Below are 14,946 nucleotides of genomic sequence, written 5' to 3'. Positions count from 1 at the left end.
CTTCCCTCCTCCCTGTGGCTGCTGCCCTCCAGGGCAGGGCAGGGACCAGGATCTATTTCCCAGGGTCTCCCATATGCACCGGTCAGAGGGTGACATTTGGAACCTGTGACAGTCCCTTTGTGGTAGTGCAGTATCTGGGAAGGGCAGTCCCTAAAGTAGTCAGCACCCAGCTCAGCTTCACCAGAATTCTGGAGAAAGTCTCCCTAACTGTGGGGAATGGGTGGAAAGGGTGGGGAACCCCCCTGCATGGGTGCTAACGCACTGCGCTAGGGACGCGATGAGTCTCATGCCCAGAGTCTCCGTCTCCCTTTGGAAGTAGATCCCTGCCGTCAAATTCATCCAGCTGGCGCCAGTCTTTAAACTGCATTTTATTATAGTGCGTGTATTAATTTATTTTAAGTGTGTGGCCGTATGCATGCCGCGGTGCATGTATGGAGGTCCCAGGCCCACTTGTGGGAATCTGTTCTCTCCTTCCACCATGTGGATCCTGGGAATCGCACTCAGGGCATCAGGGTTGACACCGAGTACCTTTACCCACTGAGCCATCTTGTTAGCCCAGTCCCAACCTTTAGAAACAGTCTCATGGTTGATTCAGGCTTTTAGATGTCAGTGATTGGTGGACGGCTTCTTAGTCCATAAAAAAAATAGTTAAAATAAACCTGTGTCAAAGGGTACAGTCTGAGGTCATAGCAAGCGTGCACCATGGGAAAGAAATGGTAGTAGCTCCAGGCTCCTGAAATCAAGCCACCAAAGCTGGTAACTCAGCCTGAGAATCAGGGCTACAGAATCTCGTTGGCCAATGTCCTGGCCCCAGAACTGTCGGCACATCATGCCCCTCTGCTAGCAGGACCCAGGGCCTCCCTGCCTCTTTTCATCCTCCCAGACAGATGAAGATAAAGCCAAAGAATGGGGAGAGAGGAAGAGGCAGGTCCCTCCTTCCAGATAGTATCTCAAACCGACAGCAGAGTGGACGTGGGCATATGCCCAGCATTCTCTTGAATCAGCTGCTGCCTGGTAATCACCTGCCTCAGCCCAGGAAGCTGTTCAGCTGACAGGGCCCTCCTGTGGCCTGCTGAAGCTGAGCCCACAGACTTGTGGCAAGGTGCGTAGGGCAGGGAAGCAGGGTCCCTCGCTTTCCTCTCGCGGTCAGTCAAGGGACAAATGAGACAGCCACTTATAGAATGCACACGATCTTTTTATTGTTCAGAAAGAGGGTGCCCACTCACCCAGGACCCCAGACAGCCCGGGCAGCAACTCCAGAGTCCCCCCATGAGGCTCCGAAGGCTCGCTCCCATGTTCGCCAGGGCTCTCCGGTCTCCCCCTCAGAGACCAGGCCCTGCTCCCAACCTTTCTCTTCCTCCTCCTTTTTCTTCTTCTTCTCCATGGCTCAGCCCCAGCTGGGTCATGACTATAGAGGAGGAGGATGTTGATGTTGGGAGTCTACAAATGGGGTTCCAGTTCCACAGAACCTTCTAGAGGGAGAGGAGTCAATTCTTACCCGGCCGTGTCCACCCTAGCAGTTCCATGGGAGACTTTACTAACTGAATGTCCAGTGACTACAAAGTAACCGCAGCTGCCTCAAGCCTGGGGTGGCACCAGAAGTTACTAGAAATGCAAAGACAGAATCCAGCGACTGGCAGCCTGGTGTGACTCCCTGACCAGAAGAGGAAGGGGGCAGGCAGCTCTGTCTGCCAGCCGTGCCCTGCAGTCGGGTCTGCCTGCCTGCTTGCCTACACAGGCCTCTGTGACCTCACCCTGCACTATTAGCCTCCAGGGCAGCTGTCTCTCCGACCGCGGGAGGGGGTCACAGGCCTGCAGTGGGTTTACTAGGGCACCGCAAGTGTTGTGCAGGGTCCCGGGCTGCTGTGGGAGTGTGAGCCCTCCCCTCCCACTGCCTGCAGCAGGTTGGGGAGTAATTACAGACTATTAGAGGAAATTAATCCCCACCTCCAGATGTAACTTAATGGCCTGCCCCACCCTCTCCTAACATCTTGAGCCCCACCCCCGTCACATCTGGACCAGCCTGCAACCTTCAGATTCAGAGGCCCCAGGAGTCCCAGGCTTCCAGGTTCCCTGCCCCAAGATGGACAGCCCATTTGACTTCCTGTTTGGATCTTCCTGCCCTCGCCTCCCTAATCCCTCCCCTGCTTGTAGACTTCTGAGGGCCTCTCTATAGCCCCCAGCGTCTTCCAAACGGAAGTAGCAGGACTCCTAATTAAAGGCTGTCCCAAGAACTACCGAGCATCCTGAGGACGGAGTGGATGGAGCAGGGCGTTAAAGGGGCTTAGGTGCCAGCTTGCTTTCATTTTTGAAAGGGGCCTGGCCTCTGGGCTTTTGTGTCCTTGCTTGCCTACACACAGCTGAAGGGTGCTTAACAGCCATGGCTTGGGGTCCCCTTAAGAAAAAGGATGTCCCAAATCTTCCTTTCCATTTTACATAATCCAGGAGTCATATGGAACCATGGTGCTCTCATCCCAGGGTCCAGGCACAGCGGGCATTCTGAAAACAGCCCCAAAGCCATTTCTCCGGCTCCAGAGAGGAGTCCAAAGAGAGGGGAGCAACTCAAAGTGGGGTGCGCCTGCAGAGGTCATGCCTTTAACAGGCTCAGCTGCCGACCTTGCGTCTCTGGGAGCTGTGGCTGGGGACAGGAGAGGGAAGAGTGGCGGTAGTCGCCCTGGGCAGGACAGACAGCTCCAGAGACCAAGAAATGTGGTGTCGCCCTGGAGTCCAGCTGACCACAGTAGCCAGCCTGTTTCAGGGTCCCAGGAGGACGGAGGAGGCTGGTTTGTGTCCCTCACCCTTGCCCTGGCACTCCCATCGACAGGGTAGCAAGGGCGGTGGCCGGGCGGGCTCAGAGCACTGAGTTCCACCACCGAAAGCTGAAAGGTTTTCTTCTCACGTTAGTGCCGCAGTGAATCTCCCCGAGCAACTGGTGGTAAGACAGGAAGTCGTCGATAAAGACGCAGTGCAGGCCCAGCGGCTCCAGCAGGGAGCGCACCTTCTCCTCCAGGCAGCAGCGGCCATTGATGAGGGGGCCAAAAGGCTTGGGAATGCCCAGGTACTTGCCTAGCACCACCATGTTGACCTGCAGGAGAGAGGAAGAACCCCACTGGCCATGAATGTACTGCACCCACAATTCCTTCTGGGCTCTGGCTCTGCTGACCCATCCTCACCAGGACCAGGAAAGGGTCAGGAAATAGGATCTGAGCTGTGGGTGGAGAATGTGCCCATTATAATCTGGGAGTCATAAACAGGAAGATGGCGACTTTGAGGCCAGCCTGGGCCACAGAAATAAAACATGTCTCAGCATGTTAAAAAAAAAAAAAGGCACAGAGCGGTGTGGCGTGGTGGAGGTGCTGGGATATAGCTCAGTGGTCGAACGGCTCCTTAGTTAAAGGCACGTATGGTTAGCTCTGTACCAGTGACAGTCACCCCTTCCTCCTATACTTTCTCCTGTCACTCAGACAATTGTCATCTAGTAACAAGTTTGTCACGGACAGAGACTATACGTGCAGATCTGCGGGCCTGTTCTATAGCTGTCCTTGCCAGTGTGGAGATGCCTGTGCAATGCACAGCTTGCTCTGCTGTTCCTAGCTGTCCTTAGTCCTTGGGCTGGGGAATGCCAGGGGTCAAAGGGCAGGGAGAAGGCTAAGAAGCCACTTTTACTGCCATGGCCGGGCCTCTGCTCCTGGAGTCAAGAGTCACAGCCCAAAGTCATGGGCCTTAACCTCAGCCATGCCCACCTGCATTGGGAACCAAAGCCCAGTGTCCAAAAGCCATTCGCCACAGATGGCTGGGTAGGTTAAAATCACTTCCTGTCCCTGGTTGTCACCTACGGGCCACATGTGGCACACCATGTCATCCCAATGACTCAGGGGATGCCATGTTCCACTCTAGAGTGCCGAGTGCTCAGCCCAGCAGGGAAAACTCTAACAGAAGGCAGAGGCACACCTTCAAGCAGTGTTGTTCAGGAGGAAGGATTTACCTGCCTGGTATTGCCTGATATTATTGGTTGTTATAGGAGACCAGGGATACCCCTAAACACCCTGCAGTGCCCAGCGGCAGGAAGCTCAGGTAGAAAGCTTCTGTCTTTGGGGAACAGTACCCTGCCAGTCTGGGGGCTAGACCTCAGGGACAGTCAGGAACTAAGTAGGCATCCCCTCACTCCAGCCTGCACACCCCTTCCCCTAACTCAGTACTACTCTGGTCTTGTCCCAGGAGAAGCACTCAGGCTAAAGGCACCATAGAAAAGGAGGGTCACCTCCTGCTCCAGAGCCCACCTCTCATAGAAGCCCTCACCCTGGCAGGAAATGGGTCTATGGGCCAGCTAATTTGATAGCATCACTCAGCCTCCGCCCCCCGGACTGAAGACTCTTGGCTTCATCTGCATGTCATGCTACTATTTGTTCTGCCTGCCAGGAAGGCCGACATAGAAGCTCCTCGGGGAAGCCTCAAATGAAGGCTAAGGTGGGAACAGGGGAAGACCAGCCTCCGGACAGAGGACAGAAGCATCCCCATCTGCCTTTCCATTTAGAAAATGAAATCTCTTGGGATGGGCTGGCCTCCCCGCTGTACAGCCCTCCCAGCTGTTGCCCACCGGGTACCAAAAACACCAACTCATTGTGGTCATCGGAGATGCCCCAGGGCATGTACCTGCCCTCTGTAGGAACTGCTGATCAAGCTATCCCCTCTCCATGCCTCTATACCCAGCCATTCTTGCACCCACCAGGGACTCTCACCATGTCGGGGAAGAAGGCTTCGGCATAGGCTCCCTTCAGGAAGAAGAGCTGTGGGATGTCCACGATGTCGCTCTCGGAGAGGCCCAACTCTCGCTTCAGCACATCCCGGTTCCAGTCGATGCATTTCTGGGGGAGAGAAGCCATGGCCCAGACAGGAGACTGAGTGCACTGAGCCTGTGTGCAGCCCTGAGCACCTGTGTGAGGGGGAAGGGAAGCCATGGCCCAGACAGGAGACTCTGAGTGCACTGAGCCTGTTTGCAGTCCTGAGCACCTATGGGTGCCTCGGAGACTCTCAGCGGCTTAGCGCAAAAGGAGTCACGGTTGTCTGAAGTGGGGAAACTGAGGCTCAGGGTAGCCTGCCCAGCTGCACAGAGCTAGGAACAGTTGAGGTTTGGTTGTAAAGGATCCTGTCACTTGATTACAATTTTTAAAAGTTGTTTTTATTTTATGTATATGGATGCTTTGCCTGCATGCATGCCTGGGTGCTATGTGCATGGCTGGTGTCAACGGAGGTCAAAAGAGGGCACCAGATCCCCTGGAACTGGAGTTACAGATGGTTGTGAGCTGCCATGTGGGTGTCGGGAATTGTACCTGGGTCCTCTGGAAGAGCAGTCAGTGCTCTTAACTGCAGAATCCTCTCTTTAGTCCCTGATTACAGTTTTTAATTGGTGTGTGTGTGTGTGTGTGTGTGTGTACAACATAGGCCCATGTGGAGGTCAGTTAATTCCTTCCACTATGAATTCTGGGGATCAAACTCAGCATCTTAGGCAGCAGTAGCATTTACCTGCTGAGCCTCTTTGATGACCCCCCTGTATTTTAACATGCTGTCCCAGGGCTCATTCTTCTGTCCTTCCCCAGCCATCTAGGTAAGGTCCCTGGCTTGTTGAAGAGGGGCCAAAGGCCTCCTGCCTTCGCCGAGCCCAGCATTGCACACAGGGCTAGCACTGTCTTTGGTGAGTGCTAACCATTCCCGGACGTGTCCTACCTGCTCTCTGTTTAGGGCCCCTGAGGACCCCATGTCTCTGTAATCTCACCTTCATACTTCCAGGGTGAGGCTTTGGATTCACATCTGTGGACAGGAACTGCACCCCCAGAGCCAGGCAATGCCAGGCGCCTGCTGTGGCCAGAAGGTGGCCCGGTCTGTCCTCACAGTCTGCCAGCCCCCCCCCCGAGGATGAAGTTCACTCCCACACCCTCAGAAGTCTACAGGACAAACCAAGGCTGGGCCATGTCTGCCACCACCGGGTCACCACTGTCCTGCCCTCACCTGCACGTGCACACTGTCCCTCCTGAGGTGTTTGTCCGCTAAGATATCGTTGATGCTTCTCTTTGTCTTATGCTTGAGGCCTGTGAAGGACAGGCAGTGAGTGAGTTCAGAGACAGACAGACAAGACAGGGCGTGGGTTCAGGGACACTGCCTGGAGCCCCCAGGCCTGAAGCAGCGCAGTGCAGGCTAGCGCTGCTAACACAAGCAGGAAGGTGGGAGGGAAAAGGCCGGACGCTAGAAGGCTGGTTCCTACTGCAGCTAGGACGGGAGAAGGGAGAAGAGCCAGAGATGCTGAGAAAAAGCCCCAGGGCTCCTCACAGCTCCCGGCCCTGACCTCCCACACCTGCTGGGGCCAGCTTAATTCTCATTGATCTTTAAGACCGTCCAGGGAGGGTGATTTTCCTCTGCAGTTCAGAGAAGGGAATGGAGGTTCTAAGAGGCAGGGCGCAGCCTCTGTGGCTCCACCCCCAGCACGTGCTGAGGCTAGGATTTGGATCCAGGTGGGACCCCTACATCTCTCCCGAGGTCTAGCCTAGGAGTGTCTGGGGTGACTCCCTAGCCCCTCGGTTTCCCTCCTTGTCCCAGGGCGGCAGTAGGGACGACCCCAGGGAGGGTGACGGAGGGACAGCATCCCCAAGCGATGACAGGTGACAGAATCTTTGGCACTCACCATCAAACTGCGCTGCCTCCCCGTAGCCCTTCTCCTTCAGCTCCTGGAACAGCTGGAGGCAGGCGCTGGGGCTGGCCAGGAGCAGCCTGAAGCCCTGCCACAGAGGGGAACAAATGGCTCAAAGCCTGGGTCTGTGAGATGCCAGAGACCTCCAAGGACTGAGCTCAGGAGCCAGACGTGCCCTGGGCTTCTTTTCCCCCTCCCTGCCTGCCCCCCCCCCCACGACCCAAGTGGGTCCCAACTGCAGGCCCTTCCACCTAATCCAGGTGTGTCCCTCTGCAGCTGCTCACTGACCCCATCAGAGCTCTCACCAAGCTGGCTGGACCAGTATCCCTGGCCACTAGGAAGCCCCTCCCCCAGGGTGGTTTTCTCCATGAGGGCTGAGGGTCAGTTTCTTCCTCTCCCTCTCTACACAATAGCGGGATTCTGTGGTCAATGTAGAGACCAGAGCCCACATTCTAATTAAAATCTCCCCAGCCCCCCTAGGATGTATGGACCTGAGAGAGCGCAGAACCCTCCTGAGCCTCGGTTTCCTTACCTGTAAAATGGAGGCAAGGATGGGCTTGTTGGAGGGCTCCCTGGCTAAAAGTGTGCGTAAGTCTGGCTTAGAGTAGGTGCCTGAGGCATTCTCGTCCCTCTTACCAGTGCCATTCCTGACTCTTTGAGTGTTCTGGGTCTGAAAACACCGGCAAGAAGCACAGATCTCCTGGCTTCCTCCAGGAAGCCCTCCCTGATGAACGCAGCCTAAGTCCCAGGGCACGCGGATCCCGTAGGACTGAGCTGGTTGCAGTGTCCATGCCCCAAGCCACCCCATCAGGCCAGGCGGGGGCAGCAGCGACTCAACCGGAACACTGTGGGGTGGTGACACAGGGGACGCACCTTTTGGTCAGAGGTGGGCACGAAGCTCAGAAACTCATCCACGTGGCCCACGGAAAGCCAGTCGGAGTAGAGTTCCACGGGGGCCTGCACCTGCTGGGCCTGCAGGAAGTCACGTACCACCCTGGCCATGCGCCGCCCGCTGGACCTGGTGAGGAGAGAGGCTCGGTCAGTCATCTTATGTCTCCACCCGGTACATGTTCCGTGCCCTCACAACCCTCTGAGTGGGTCCTCTTTACCAAAGGGGAAACTGAGGCCCAGAGAGTTAAGGTGATGTAGTCTGGGCCTCGCTGCTGAGAAAGGTCAGGGCCACACTCCACTGGTTACAGGCCCAGAGATGTGCAGCCCAAGCTGAAGCCGTTGGGAACAGAGTGGGGATAGGATGTCCCAGGAGGAGAGAAGCAGACACCATGGGTTAGGGGATAGGTGGACGGACGTGGCAGATGCAGGCCAGGCCAAGGTAGGGGGGTAGGTTTGGCAAGGGGGTGGAGCTTGTTTGAGCGAGGCCTTCTGCACCCAGCCAATCACCCTGAGGAGTCTGAAGGCTTTGCGTGTTGAAGAGAGGCTGAGTCTTATTTATGCCAGAGTGTGAAACTCACATACTGCCTCAGGAATTTGGGGTTCCCCAGAAGTTCTTGAGATGAAATCTAGCATTTCTTAAGAGCCCTTTACCTGGGAAGAATACAACAGGATGTGTCCTCCTCCACCTCCTATGTAGCTAAGGATGGCTTCAAACCCCTGGTCCTCCTGCTTCTACCTCCCAAGTGCTGAGATCACAAGCGCAAGACCTTAATGGTTTATGTGGTGCTGGGGTTGAACCTAGGGACTCATGTCCGTCACCGACTGGTTTACGTTCTCAGGCCCTGGTCTCTGCTTGGGCTTCAGATCTCGGGGCCTGGAATCATCAGGGGCTGGCTCTGACCTTTCTCAGCTGTGTGGCCCTGGTGGTCTTCTTGGCTCTCTGAGCTTTGGTCTCTCCTCTGGGAAAGAGGACCCACTCAGAGGGTTATTTTGTATAAAAAGATCTTGTTTCCAACCAACCGTCCAGCATAAGGCCGTGTTATCCAAAAGCTCTTCTCCAGTGTGGAGACTTTGCCCTCAAAGAGGAGTGATGTCAAACCTTCTCAGGGACCAGCAGGAGCCTTCCTGTCTGGGTGGCCAGTGGCCTGTTTTTTTTTTTTTTTTTTTTTTTTTTTTTAATGCCTATTTCCAACTTGATCCCTGATCCGTCCAGAGGGAGAATTTTAAAAGTCAGACTATGTACTTCTTCCGGTTGAAACCCTGGGCTTGCTCCCATCTTACCTCCAGAAGCTGCACAGCCCCTCCTGACCTCCTCCTGACCTCCCCATGGTCCATGGTCCACCTAACGCCCACCCTGGCCCTGACCCTCTCCTCTCCACTCATTCTGGTCTTCTTCTGTCTCCTGAACTTATCAGACACATTCCTGCCTCAGGACCTGTGCACCTACTCTGTCCCCATCCCCTCTGGAGTCACAGTCCTCTCCCCATGGTCCCAAGGCACCCCTCTTTCCTCTTCTGGGTGTAACTCAAATCTTGACTTCTTCCGCTGAAATTTTGACAAATGGCAGCCGTGCCCCAACCCCCTTCATTGCCTCATTTTTCCCCACAGCACTGGGTCCCCAGCTGGAATACTACCTCATCAGGGTCTGCTGGTTACCCACCTCTCATCTGGCTCTCACCCCCTGCTGGGATGCACACTCAACCAGGGCAGGGGCCTAGTCTAAGCCACGTTCTGCTGAAGCCCCAGCCCCTGTCACATAATATCTGCTTCCGGAACAATGGCGAGTGAGGCAGAGGCCTCGGAGTAACAGGTAGGACCGAGCAGCTTCAGAGGCGCTCAGTTAGTGCAGTGCCTCCCTGCCACACCTGAGGTCCTCGGTTCAGTTCCCTGGTACTGCGTGAACGGGGTGTGGCGGCACACATTGGTCACTACAGCATCTGAGAGGCGGAGGCAGGAAGATCCTTGGCTGTATTTTGATTTTGAAGTCAGACAGAAAAAGAAAGTTCGTAATTTACAGAAAATGGAGTCTGGAGCCTGCTGCAAACAAGCTTGACCAAGGCCCCAATGAAGCTCCTGGTGAGAATCGAGGGTAGAAAGCGGGGACCACATTCTTCTGTCTGTTTACTATAGTTTTTTGAAGTGCATCTTTAAAAACAATGAGATGAAGAGAAAGCAAACACAGTTCAGCAGGTGCTGCGTGAAGCCTCTCCTTGGGACTCTCTCCCACGCCCCTTTCTGGAGGCTGGAGCAGGGAGGAGGTGGTTCCCAGTCCCAGGTAAGGGCAGGTTCGTCTCTGCATCATCACAAAAGCCACCACTAGGGGGCGGAATTGTTCAATGATTGGAGTGCATGAGGGGAGAACCCCAAGGCAGCCAGGAACGTTCTGGTTTGTTGGGTGCCTACTGTGCGCTTGGCTTAGGCTCTTACACTAAACGCCACCTTTGGTCCTCAAGACCATCCTGAGCTGGGCGGTGGTAGCACACCTTTAATCCCAGCCCTCGGGAGGCAGAGGCAGGAGGATCTCTGAGTTTGAGGCCAGCCTGGTCTACAGAGTTAGTTCCAGGACAGCCAGGGCTGTTACAGAGAAACCCTGTCTTGGAAACAAATGACCCTAAAAATGGTCATCCCAGGATGCATGTATATTAGCGATGTCACCATCTGGGGGTCACTCTGCCTCCTCCCATCTTGTGCAGCATGGGCTTCTCTTTTCTCCCTCAGCTTCAGCCCCTGCACACTGGCCTCCTCACAAGCCTCTAAACCCTCCGGCACGCTCCTACCTCAGGGCCTTTACAAAAGCATTTGTCTTTCCCCGGAACATCTCCTTCTAAACAGTCAGCCTTGTAACCGTCTTCCTTCAAAACATCGTCTCGCCGTCAGACTCTTACCGAGATGGAGGGGACAGGTGCTACCCCCCAACTGCGTGCCATGCATGGAGTACTCTACCTGGGCTGTGTCTAATCACACAGCAGCCCCATGAGGCTGGGGCTGGCACTGTCCCCATTTTATAGACACAGACACCGTGGAGCTCAGAAAAATTACTGGGATTTAATTTGTTTTTACTGACAGGGCCTCACTGCATAGCCCTAGCTAGCTTGGAACTGACTAGGTAGACCAGGCTATCCTGGAGCTCAGATCTTGAAGGCTGGCTATTCTGTTTGCTACTGAGGACAGATGTCAGGGATGGTAGGGGACACCAGCTCAACTTGTCAAATTCTATGGGACCCGTGGAGGATACCTGGATTCTGACAGCATCATTAATCCGGTGTGACTCTAGACATGTGGCTCTCCCTCTCTGGGCACCAAGGTTTCATCTTCCACTAAGGGCCTCATTCCTGTTTTTTAACAGCCCAAAGGCTGATGCATACATAGCTCCTCGGTGGGCCACAGCTCATGGGCACCTGGAGACTTTGACTTCCTTGTTCCTTTATGTGAACCTAGAGACTCCAGAAGGGGTTTCTGCGGCTTGTATGTAGAATAGTCTCCTGACTGGGACAGATCTGCCCCCTCTGCACCCACCCCAACCCTGTGTGTAGAGGCCAGAAGTTGATATTAGGTGTCCTCCTCTAGTGCCCGCCGCCTTAGTTTTGGGGCCAGGGTCTTTCACTGAACTTGAGATTTATTTTCAGGTAGGCTGGCTGCCCAGAGAGCCCCAGGGACCCTCTTGTCTCTACACCCAGTGCTGGGATTACAAACATGGCCTGCTATGCCTGGCTTTTTACATAGGTGCTGAAGACCCAAACTCAAGCCTTCACCCTTGGGAAACAGGCACCTTACCCACCAAGCCATCTAGTCAGCCCCAAGGGAGAGACTTTGTTTTTCAGAATACAGTTTCTCTGTGCCACCCTGACTGTCCTAGAACTTGCTCTGTAGACCAGGCTGGCCTCTAGTTCTCTTGCCTCGGGAGTCTGAGGGGCAGGATTAAGGGTGTGCACCACCACCACCACCCACCTTTAATTCTAAAGGAGAGTTTTTTCGTTTGGTTTGGTTTGGTTTTTCAAGACAGGGTTTCTCTGTATAACCGTCCTTACTGTCCTGGAACTCACTTTGTAGATCAGGCTGGCCTCAAACTCACAGAGATCCTCCTGCCTCTGCCTCCTGAGGGCTGGGACTAAAGGTGTACACCAACGCCCAGAGAGAGTGGGCTTTTTATCAGGCCTGCTTTACAGTTGAAGAAAATGAGGCATGGAATATAAAAGAAATCATTTATTTAAAGTGCAACAGCCTTGCTCACCCCACATCCCTGGAACTTCCTTTTCTGTGTGTTGGTTTTTGCTTTGCTTAGTCCCCCCACCCTTTTTAGTCTGTTCGTTTTATTTGTTTGGGTTTTTAGTTCTGAGACAGAGCCACACTCTGTAGCCAAGGCTGGCCTTGAACTCGCAATCCTCCTGCCTCAGCCTCCTGGGGTTACAGGGTTGTACCCCCATGTTTAGCACCCATGGTATGTTCACCCACGCCTGGCACCTGTCCTTAATTTGAATGAATGAATCGTGCACCGAGGATTTGCCAGACACTGTACAACGAGCACAATGGGCATCGGATCCTGGAGACTCACAGGCGGCCCCCTGAAGCCCAGCCCCAGTGCGCTATCTGAGGTGGACGGTCAGTGGGGCCTCTGTTCATCTCCTAGCCAGCCTCAGCCAGTGCAGCAGGTCTTAACACCCCAACTTTGGGCCTCACTTGGTACCAGCAAAACCCACCTTGTCTGATTCAGCAACCCCAGGCTCTCCACCTGGGGTTGTGTGGCCAGCTGGGGCTCAGAGGACAAGTGGGGCACTCCCAGGCTCCACACCAATTTCCACAAATGAAAGGGGCATGGAGAGTTTGTGATAGGGAGAAACCCAAGTGGGCTTCAAGGAGCACACCCTTGTCTGGCTCCCTGGGGGCAGGGAGGGACCCACTACAAGATGAGCAGGCATCTGCACCCGTCTGAGTGTTAACTGAATCCTAAACACCGTGTTCTCTGCACCATCACTGCGGGGCCCCGTGTATGTCACTGAGTCACTCTGCCACAAGGGTTCCAGCAGCCCGTTCTGCCTCTGGGCAGCCTCTGGGCCCTTTCAAGACAGGGCAGCAGTGACTTCGCCTTCCCCATGCAAAGAGCCTGTCCCTGCTTATGTAGCAAAGGGCGTGTTACCTCCCATCAGACAGGGTCTCATTAACCCAGGCTGGCCTTGAGTCCTCCAAGTAGCTGAGGATGACCTTGAACTTCTTGTCCTCCTGCTTCTAGTCACCCCAGTGCTGGGATCACAGCTGTGAGCCTTCACTCTTGGCTTACTTACTACAGGAGATCAAACCCAGAGAGGGACTCATGCATGGTAGGCAAGCCCCTTATCAGCTGAGCTCATCCCCAGCCTCTGACATGCTGGTTTAATTTGGCGATTATCCTTGTCAGACTCTGGGCCACTAATTTGTCCCTGAAACCTTACGATATCTGTGTGACAGTCATTCCGTGCACCTCCCAGTCTGGATGCTGTGATAGTCATTCCCCATGGGTTCTGGAGAGCACCTCCCAGTCTGGAGAGCCACGTGGAGGGGTTATTGCATCCTCCCACACCCGCCACCCTCCCAGGCCACTCACTTGGGGAAGTTGCCACCGATGAGGATTCTGCCCAGCGGGTATTCTTTGTTGCCCACCCTCACCGGTGGGCTCACATCCAGGTTGCCGAAGGAATCCAGGCCAGAGGCACCTGCGTACTGGATCTCCCGGGTCACGTATCCGAAGTCAGGACCCTGGAGAGGCACCGTCAGAGCACCCACGGACAGGAGGGTCAAGGGGGAAGGAGCTACACTCACAGGAGGGGAAGACACTGGGCACCTGCTCCCTGGGTCTCCACACCTAACTCTCTCTACCCACTGAGCAGTTCAAGATCTAGTCAGTGCCCAGAGGTGGGCAGAGAGTTTCCAGGCCCTTGGTCAAGCAGCGTGCATCTAAAGGAGTCGTGCATGGACAGGCATGGAAGAGAGACCATGGAGACACCAGGGCTGGGCCGATGGCTCGGGAGGTAAAGAAAGCACTCACCAGCTAGCGTGAGGGCCTAAGTTTCTGTCCCAGCACCCACATAAAAGTTGGGTGTGGTAGCACCACACACTTGCAATTTCAGTGCTGGGAGGCAGGGTAAACCCCTAGGACTCACTCACTAGTCAGCCTTGCCTAATTGACAAGTCCCAGGCCAACAGGAGACACTGTCTCAAAAAAAAAAAAAAAAAAAAAAAAAAAAAAAAAAAAAAAAAAAAAAAAAAAGAAAGAAAGAAAGAAAGAAAGGAAAGAAAAGAAAAAGAAATATGGTCTTGAGGTATGACACCCAAGGATGACCTCCGGTCTCCACATGTATGTGCATGCACACACTCACTCTCACACACACACACACACACACACACACACACACAAATACCCCACACATTAAGACTTGTGAGCTGCTGGGAAGACAGAGGGCTCAGACTTCCTGACTTACATACCAGGAAGAGAAGGCGTTCAGCAGGCTCAGCCTCCACAGTAAGCCAAGAAGAAGGGAGTGCCATGGACCCAAAGGAAGTGGAGGCGGAGGGGGGGTCACCGAGCCAAGAGCCAGGGTGCTCTGGTCCCCCCCCCCACTCACCCTGCAGGATTTATTCCCCCCATTGCTAATATTCCTTTACTCAATGTGAAGATGTGTTACCGTGCTTGGTTTAATAAAGAGCTAACTCACCCTGCAGGATTTATTCCCCCCATTGCTAATATTCCTTTACTCAATGTGAAGATGTGTTACCGTGCTTGGTTTAATAAAGAGCTAAGTGGCCAATAGCTAGGCAGGAAGAGGTTAGGCAGGACTTCTGGGGACAGAGAGGACTCGGAGAGGCAGCCAGACACAGAAGAATGAGGATGTGCAGGAGGAGAGGGAAAAGCTATAACCCACACGGCAGAATGTAGATTAATAGAAACAGATTAATTTAAGTTGTAAGAGCTAGTGGGACAAGCCTAAGCTAAGGCAGAGCTTTCATAATTAATAAGAAGTCTCCATATAGTTATTTGGGAACTGGCTGGCAGGACAGAGAAAGGCTTGGTACACCCCACCCCACCCCCATTCAGGTCTGCTAGCTACAGGCTTGAGACACCCTATTCCCAAACTCCCACCTAGATCTGTACTGTTCTGGCAGGAAGGGACTTGGGACCCATAAACCCACAGAAACTGGGCCACCTCAGGAGAAGGTGCCACCAATTGTAAGGTACAGAGACTTTGTAGGTACCAGTTGGGGTTCGTGCATGGGTGCCCCACCGGCTCCTTACCTTGGGGGCAAGTTGCTTAACCTCCCCAGCCTCAGTTTCCTTGGTAGTGAAAAGGAAACTTTATAATTAACAGTTATTAATAATAAGGCAGAGTGTCTTGTGGACTGAG

The 14,946-nt window shown here is 54.1% G+C and overlaps 1 protein-coding gene across 2 annotated transcripts in view; it reads right to left on the bottom strand.

Moving 5' to 3' along the window:
- Window positions 1–1,180: 1,180 nt before the first annotated feature.
- LOC126508833 (protein-arginine deiminase type-1) overlaps window positions 1,181–14,946 on the bottom strand; it is a 30,483-nt gene continuing 16,717 nt past the window's right edge. For both annotated transcript variants that reach the window (XM_050154271.1, XM_050154266.1), the window contains exons 11-16: window positions 13,152–13,303; window positions 7,556–7,700; window positions 6,677–6,770; window positions 6,007–6,086; window positions 4,740–4,865; window positions 1,181–3,085 (exon numbers count right to left, since the gene is read on the bottom strand). In XM_050154271.1, the coding sequence (XP_050010228.1) occupies window positions 2,852–3,085; window positions 4,740–4,865; window positions 6,007–6,086; window positions 6,677–6,770; window positions 7,556–7,700; window positions 13,152–13,303 (831 nt within the window). In that variant the 3' untranslated portion in view covers window positions 1,181–2,851. The remainder of the gene's footprint in view (window positions 3,086–4,739; window positions 4,866–6,006; window positions 6,087–6,676; window positions 6,771–7,555; window positions 7,701–13,151; window positions 13,304–14,946) is intronic.

Source organism: Alexandromys fortis, unplaced genomic scaffold (assembly GCF_014885135.2).
Source record: "Alexandromys fortis isolate MF-2015 unplaced genomic scaffold, M_Fortis_MF-2015_v1.1 scaffold_26, whole genome shotgun sequence".
NCBI classification, from domain to species: domain Eukaryota; kingdom Metazoa; phylum Chordata; class Mammalia; order Rodentia; family Cricetidae; genus Alexandromys; species Alexandromys fortis.
Note: the sequence above shows the minus strand (reverse complement) of the source record. Positions and strands in the feature narration are given on the sequence as shown.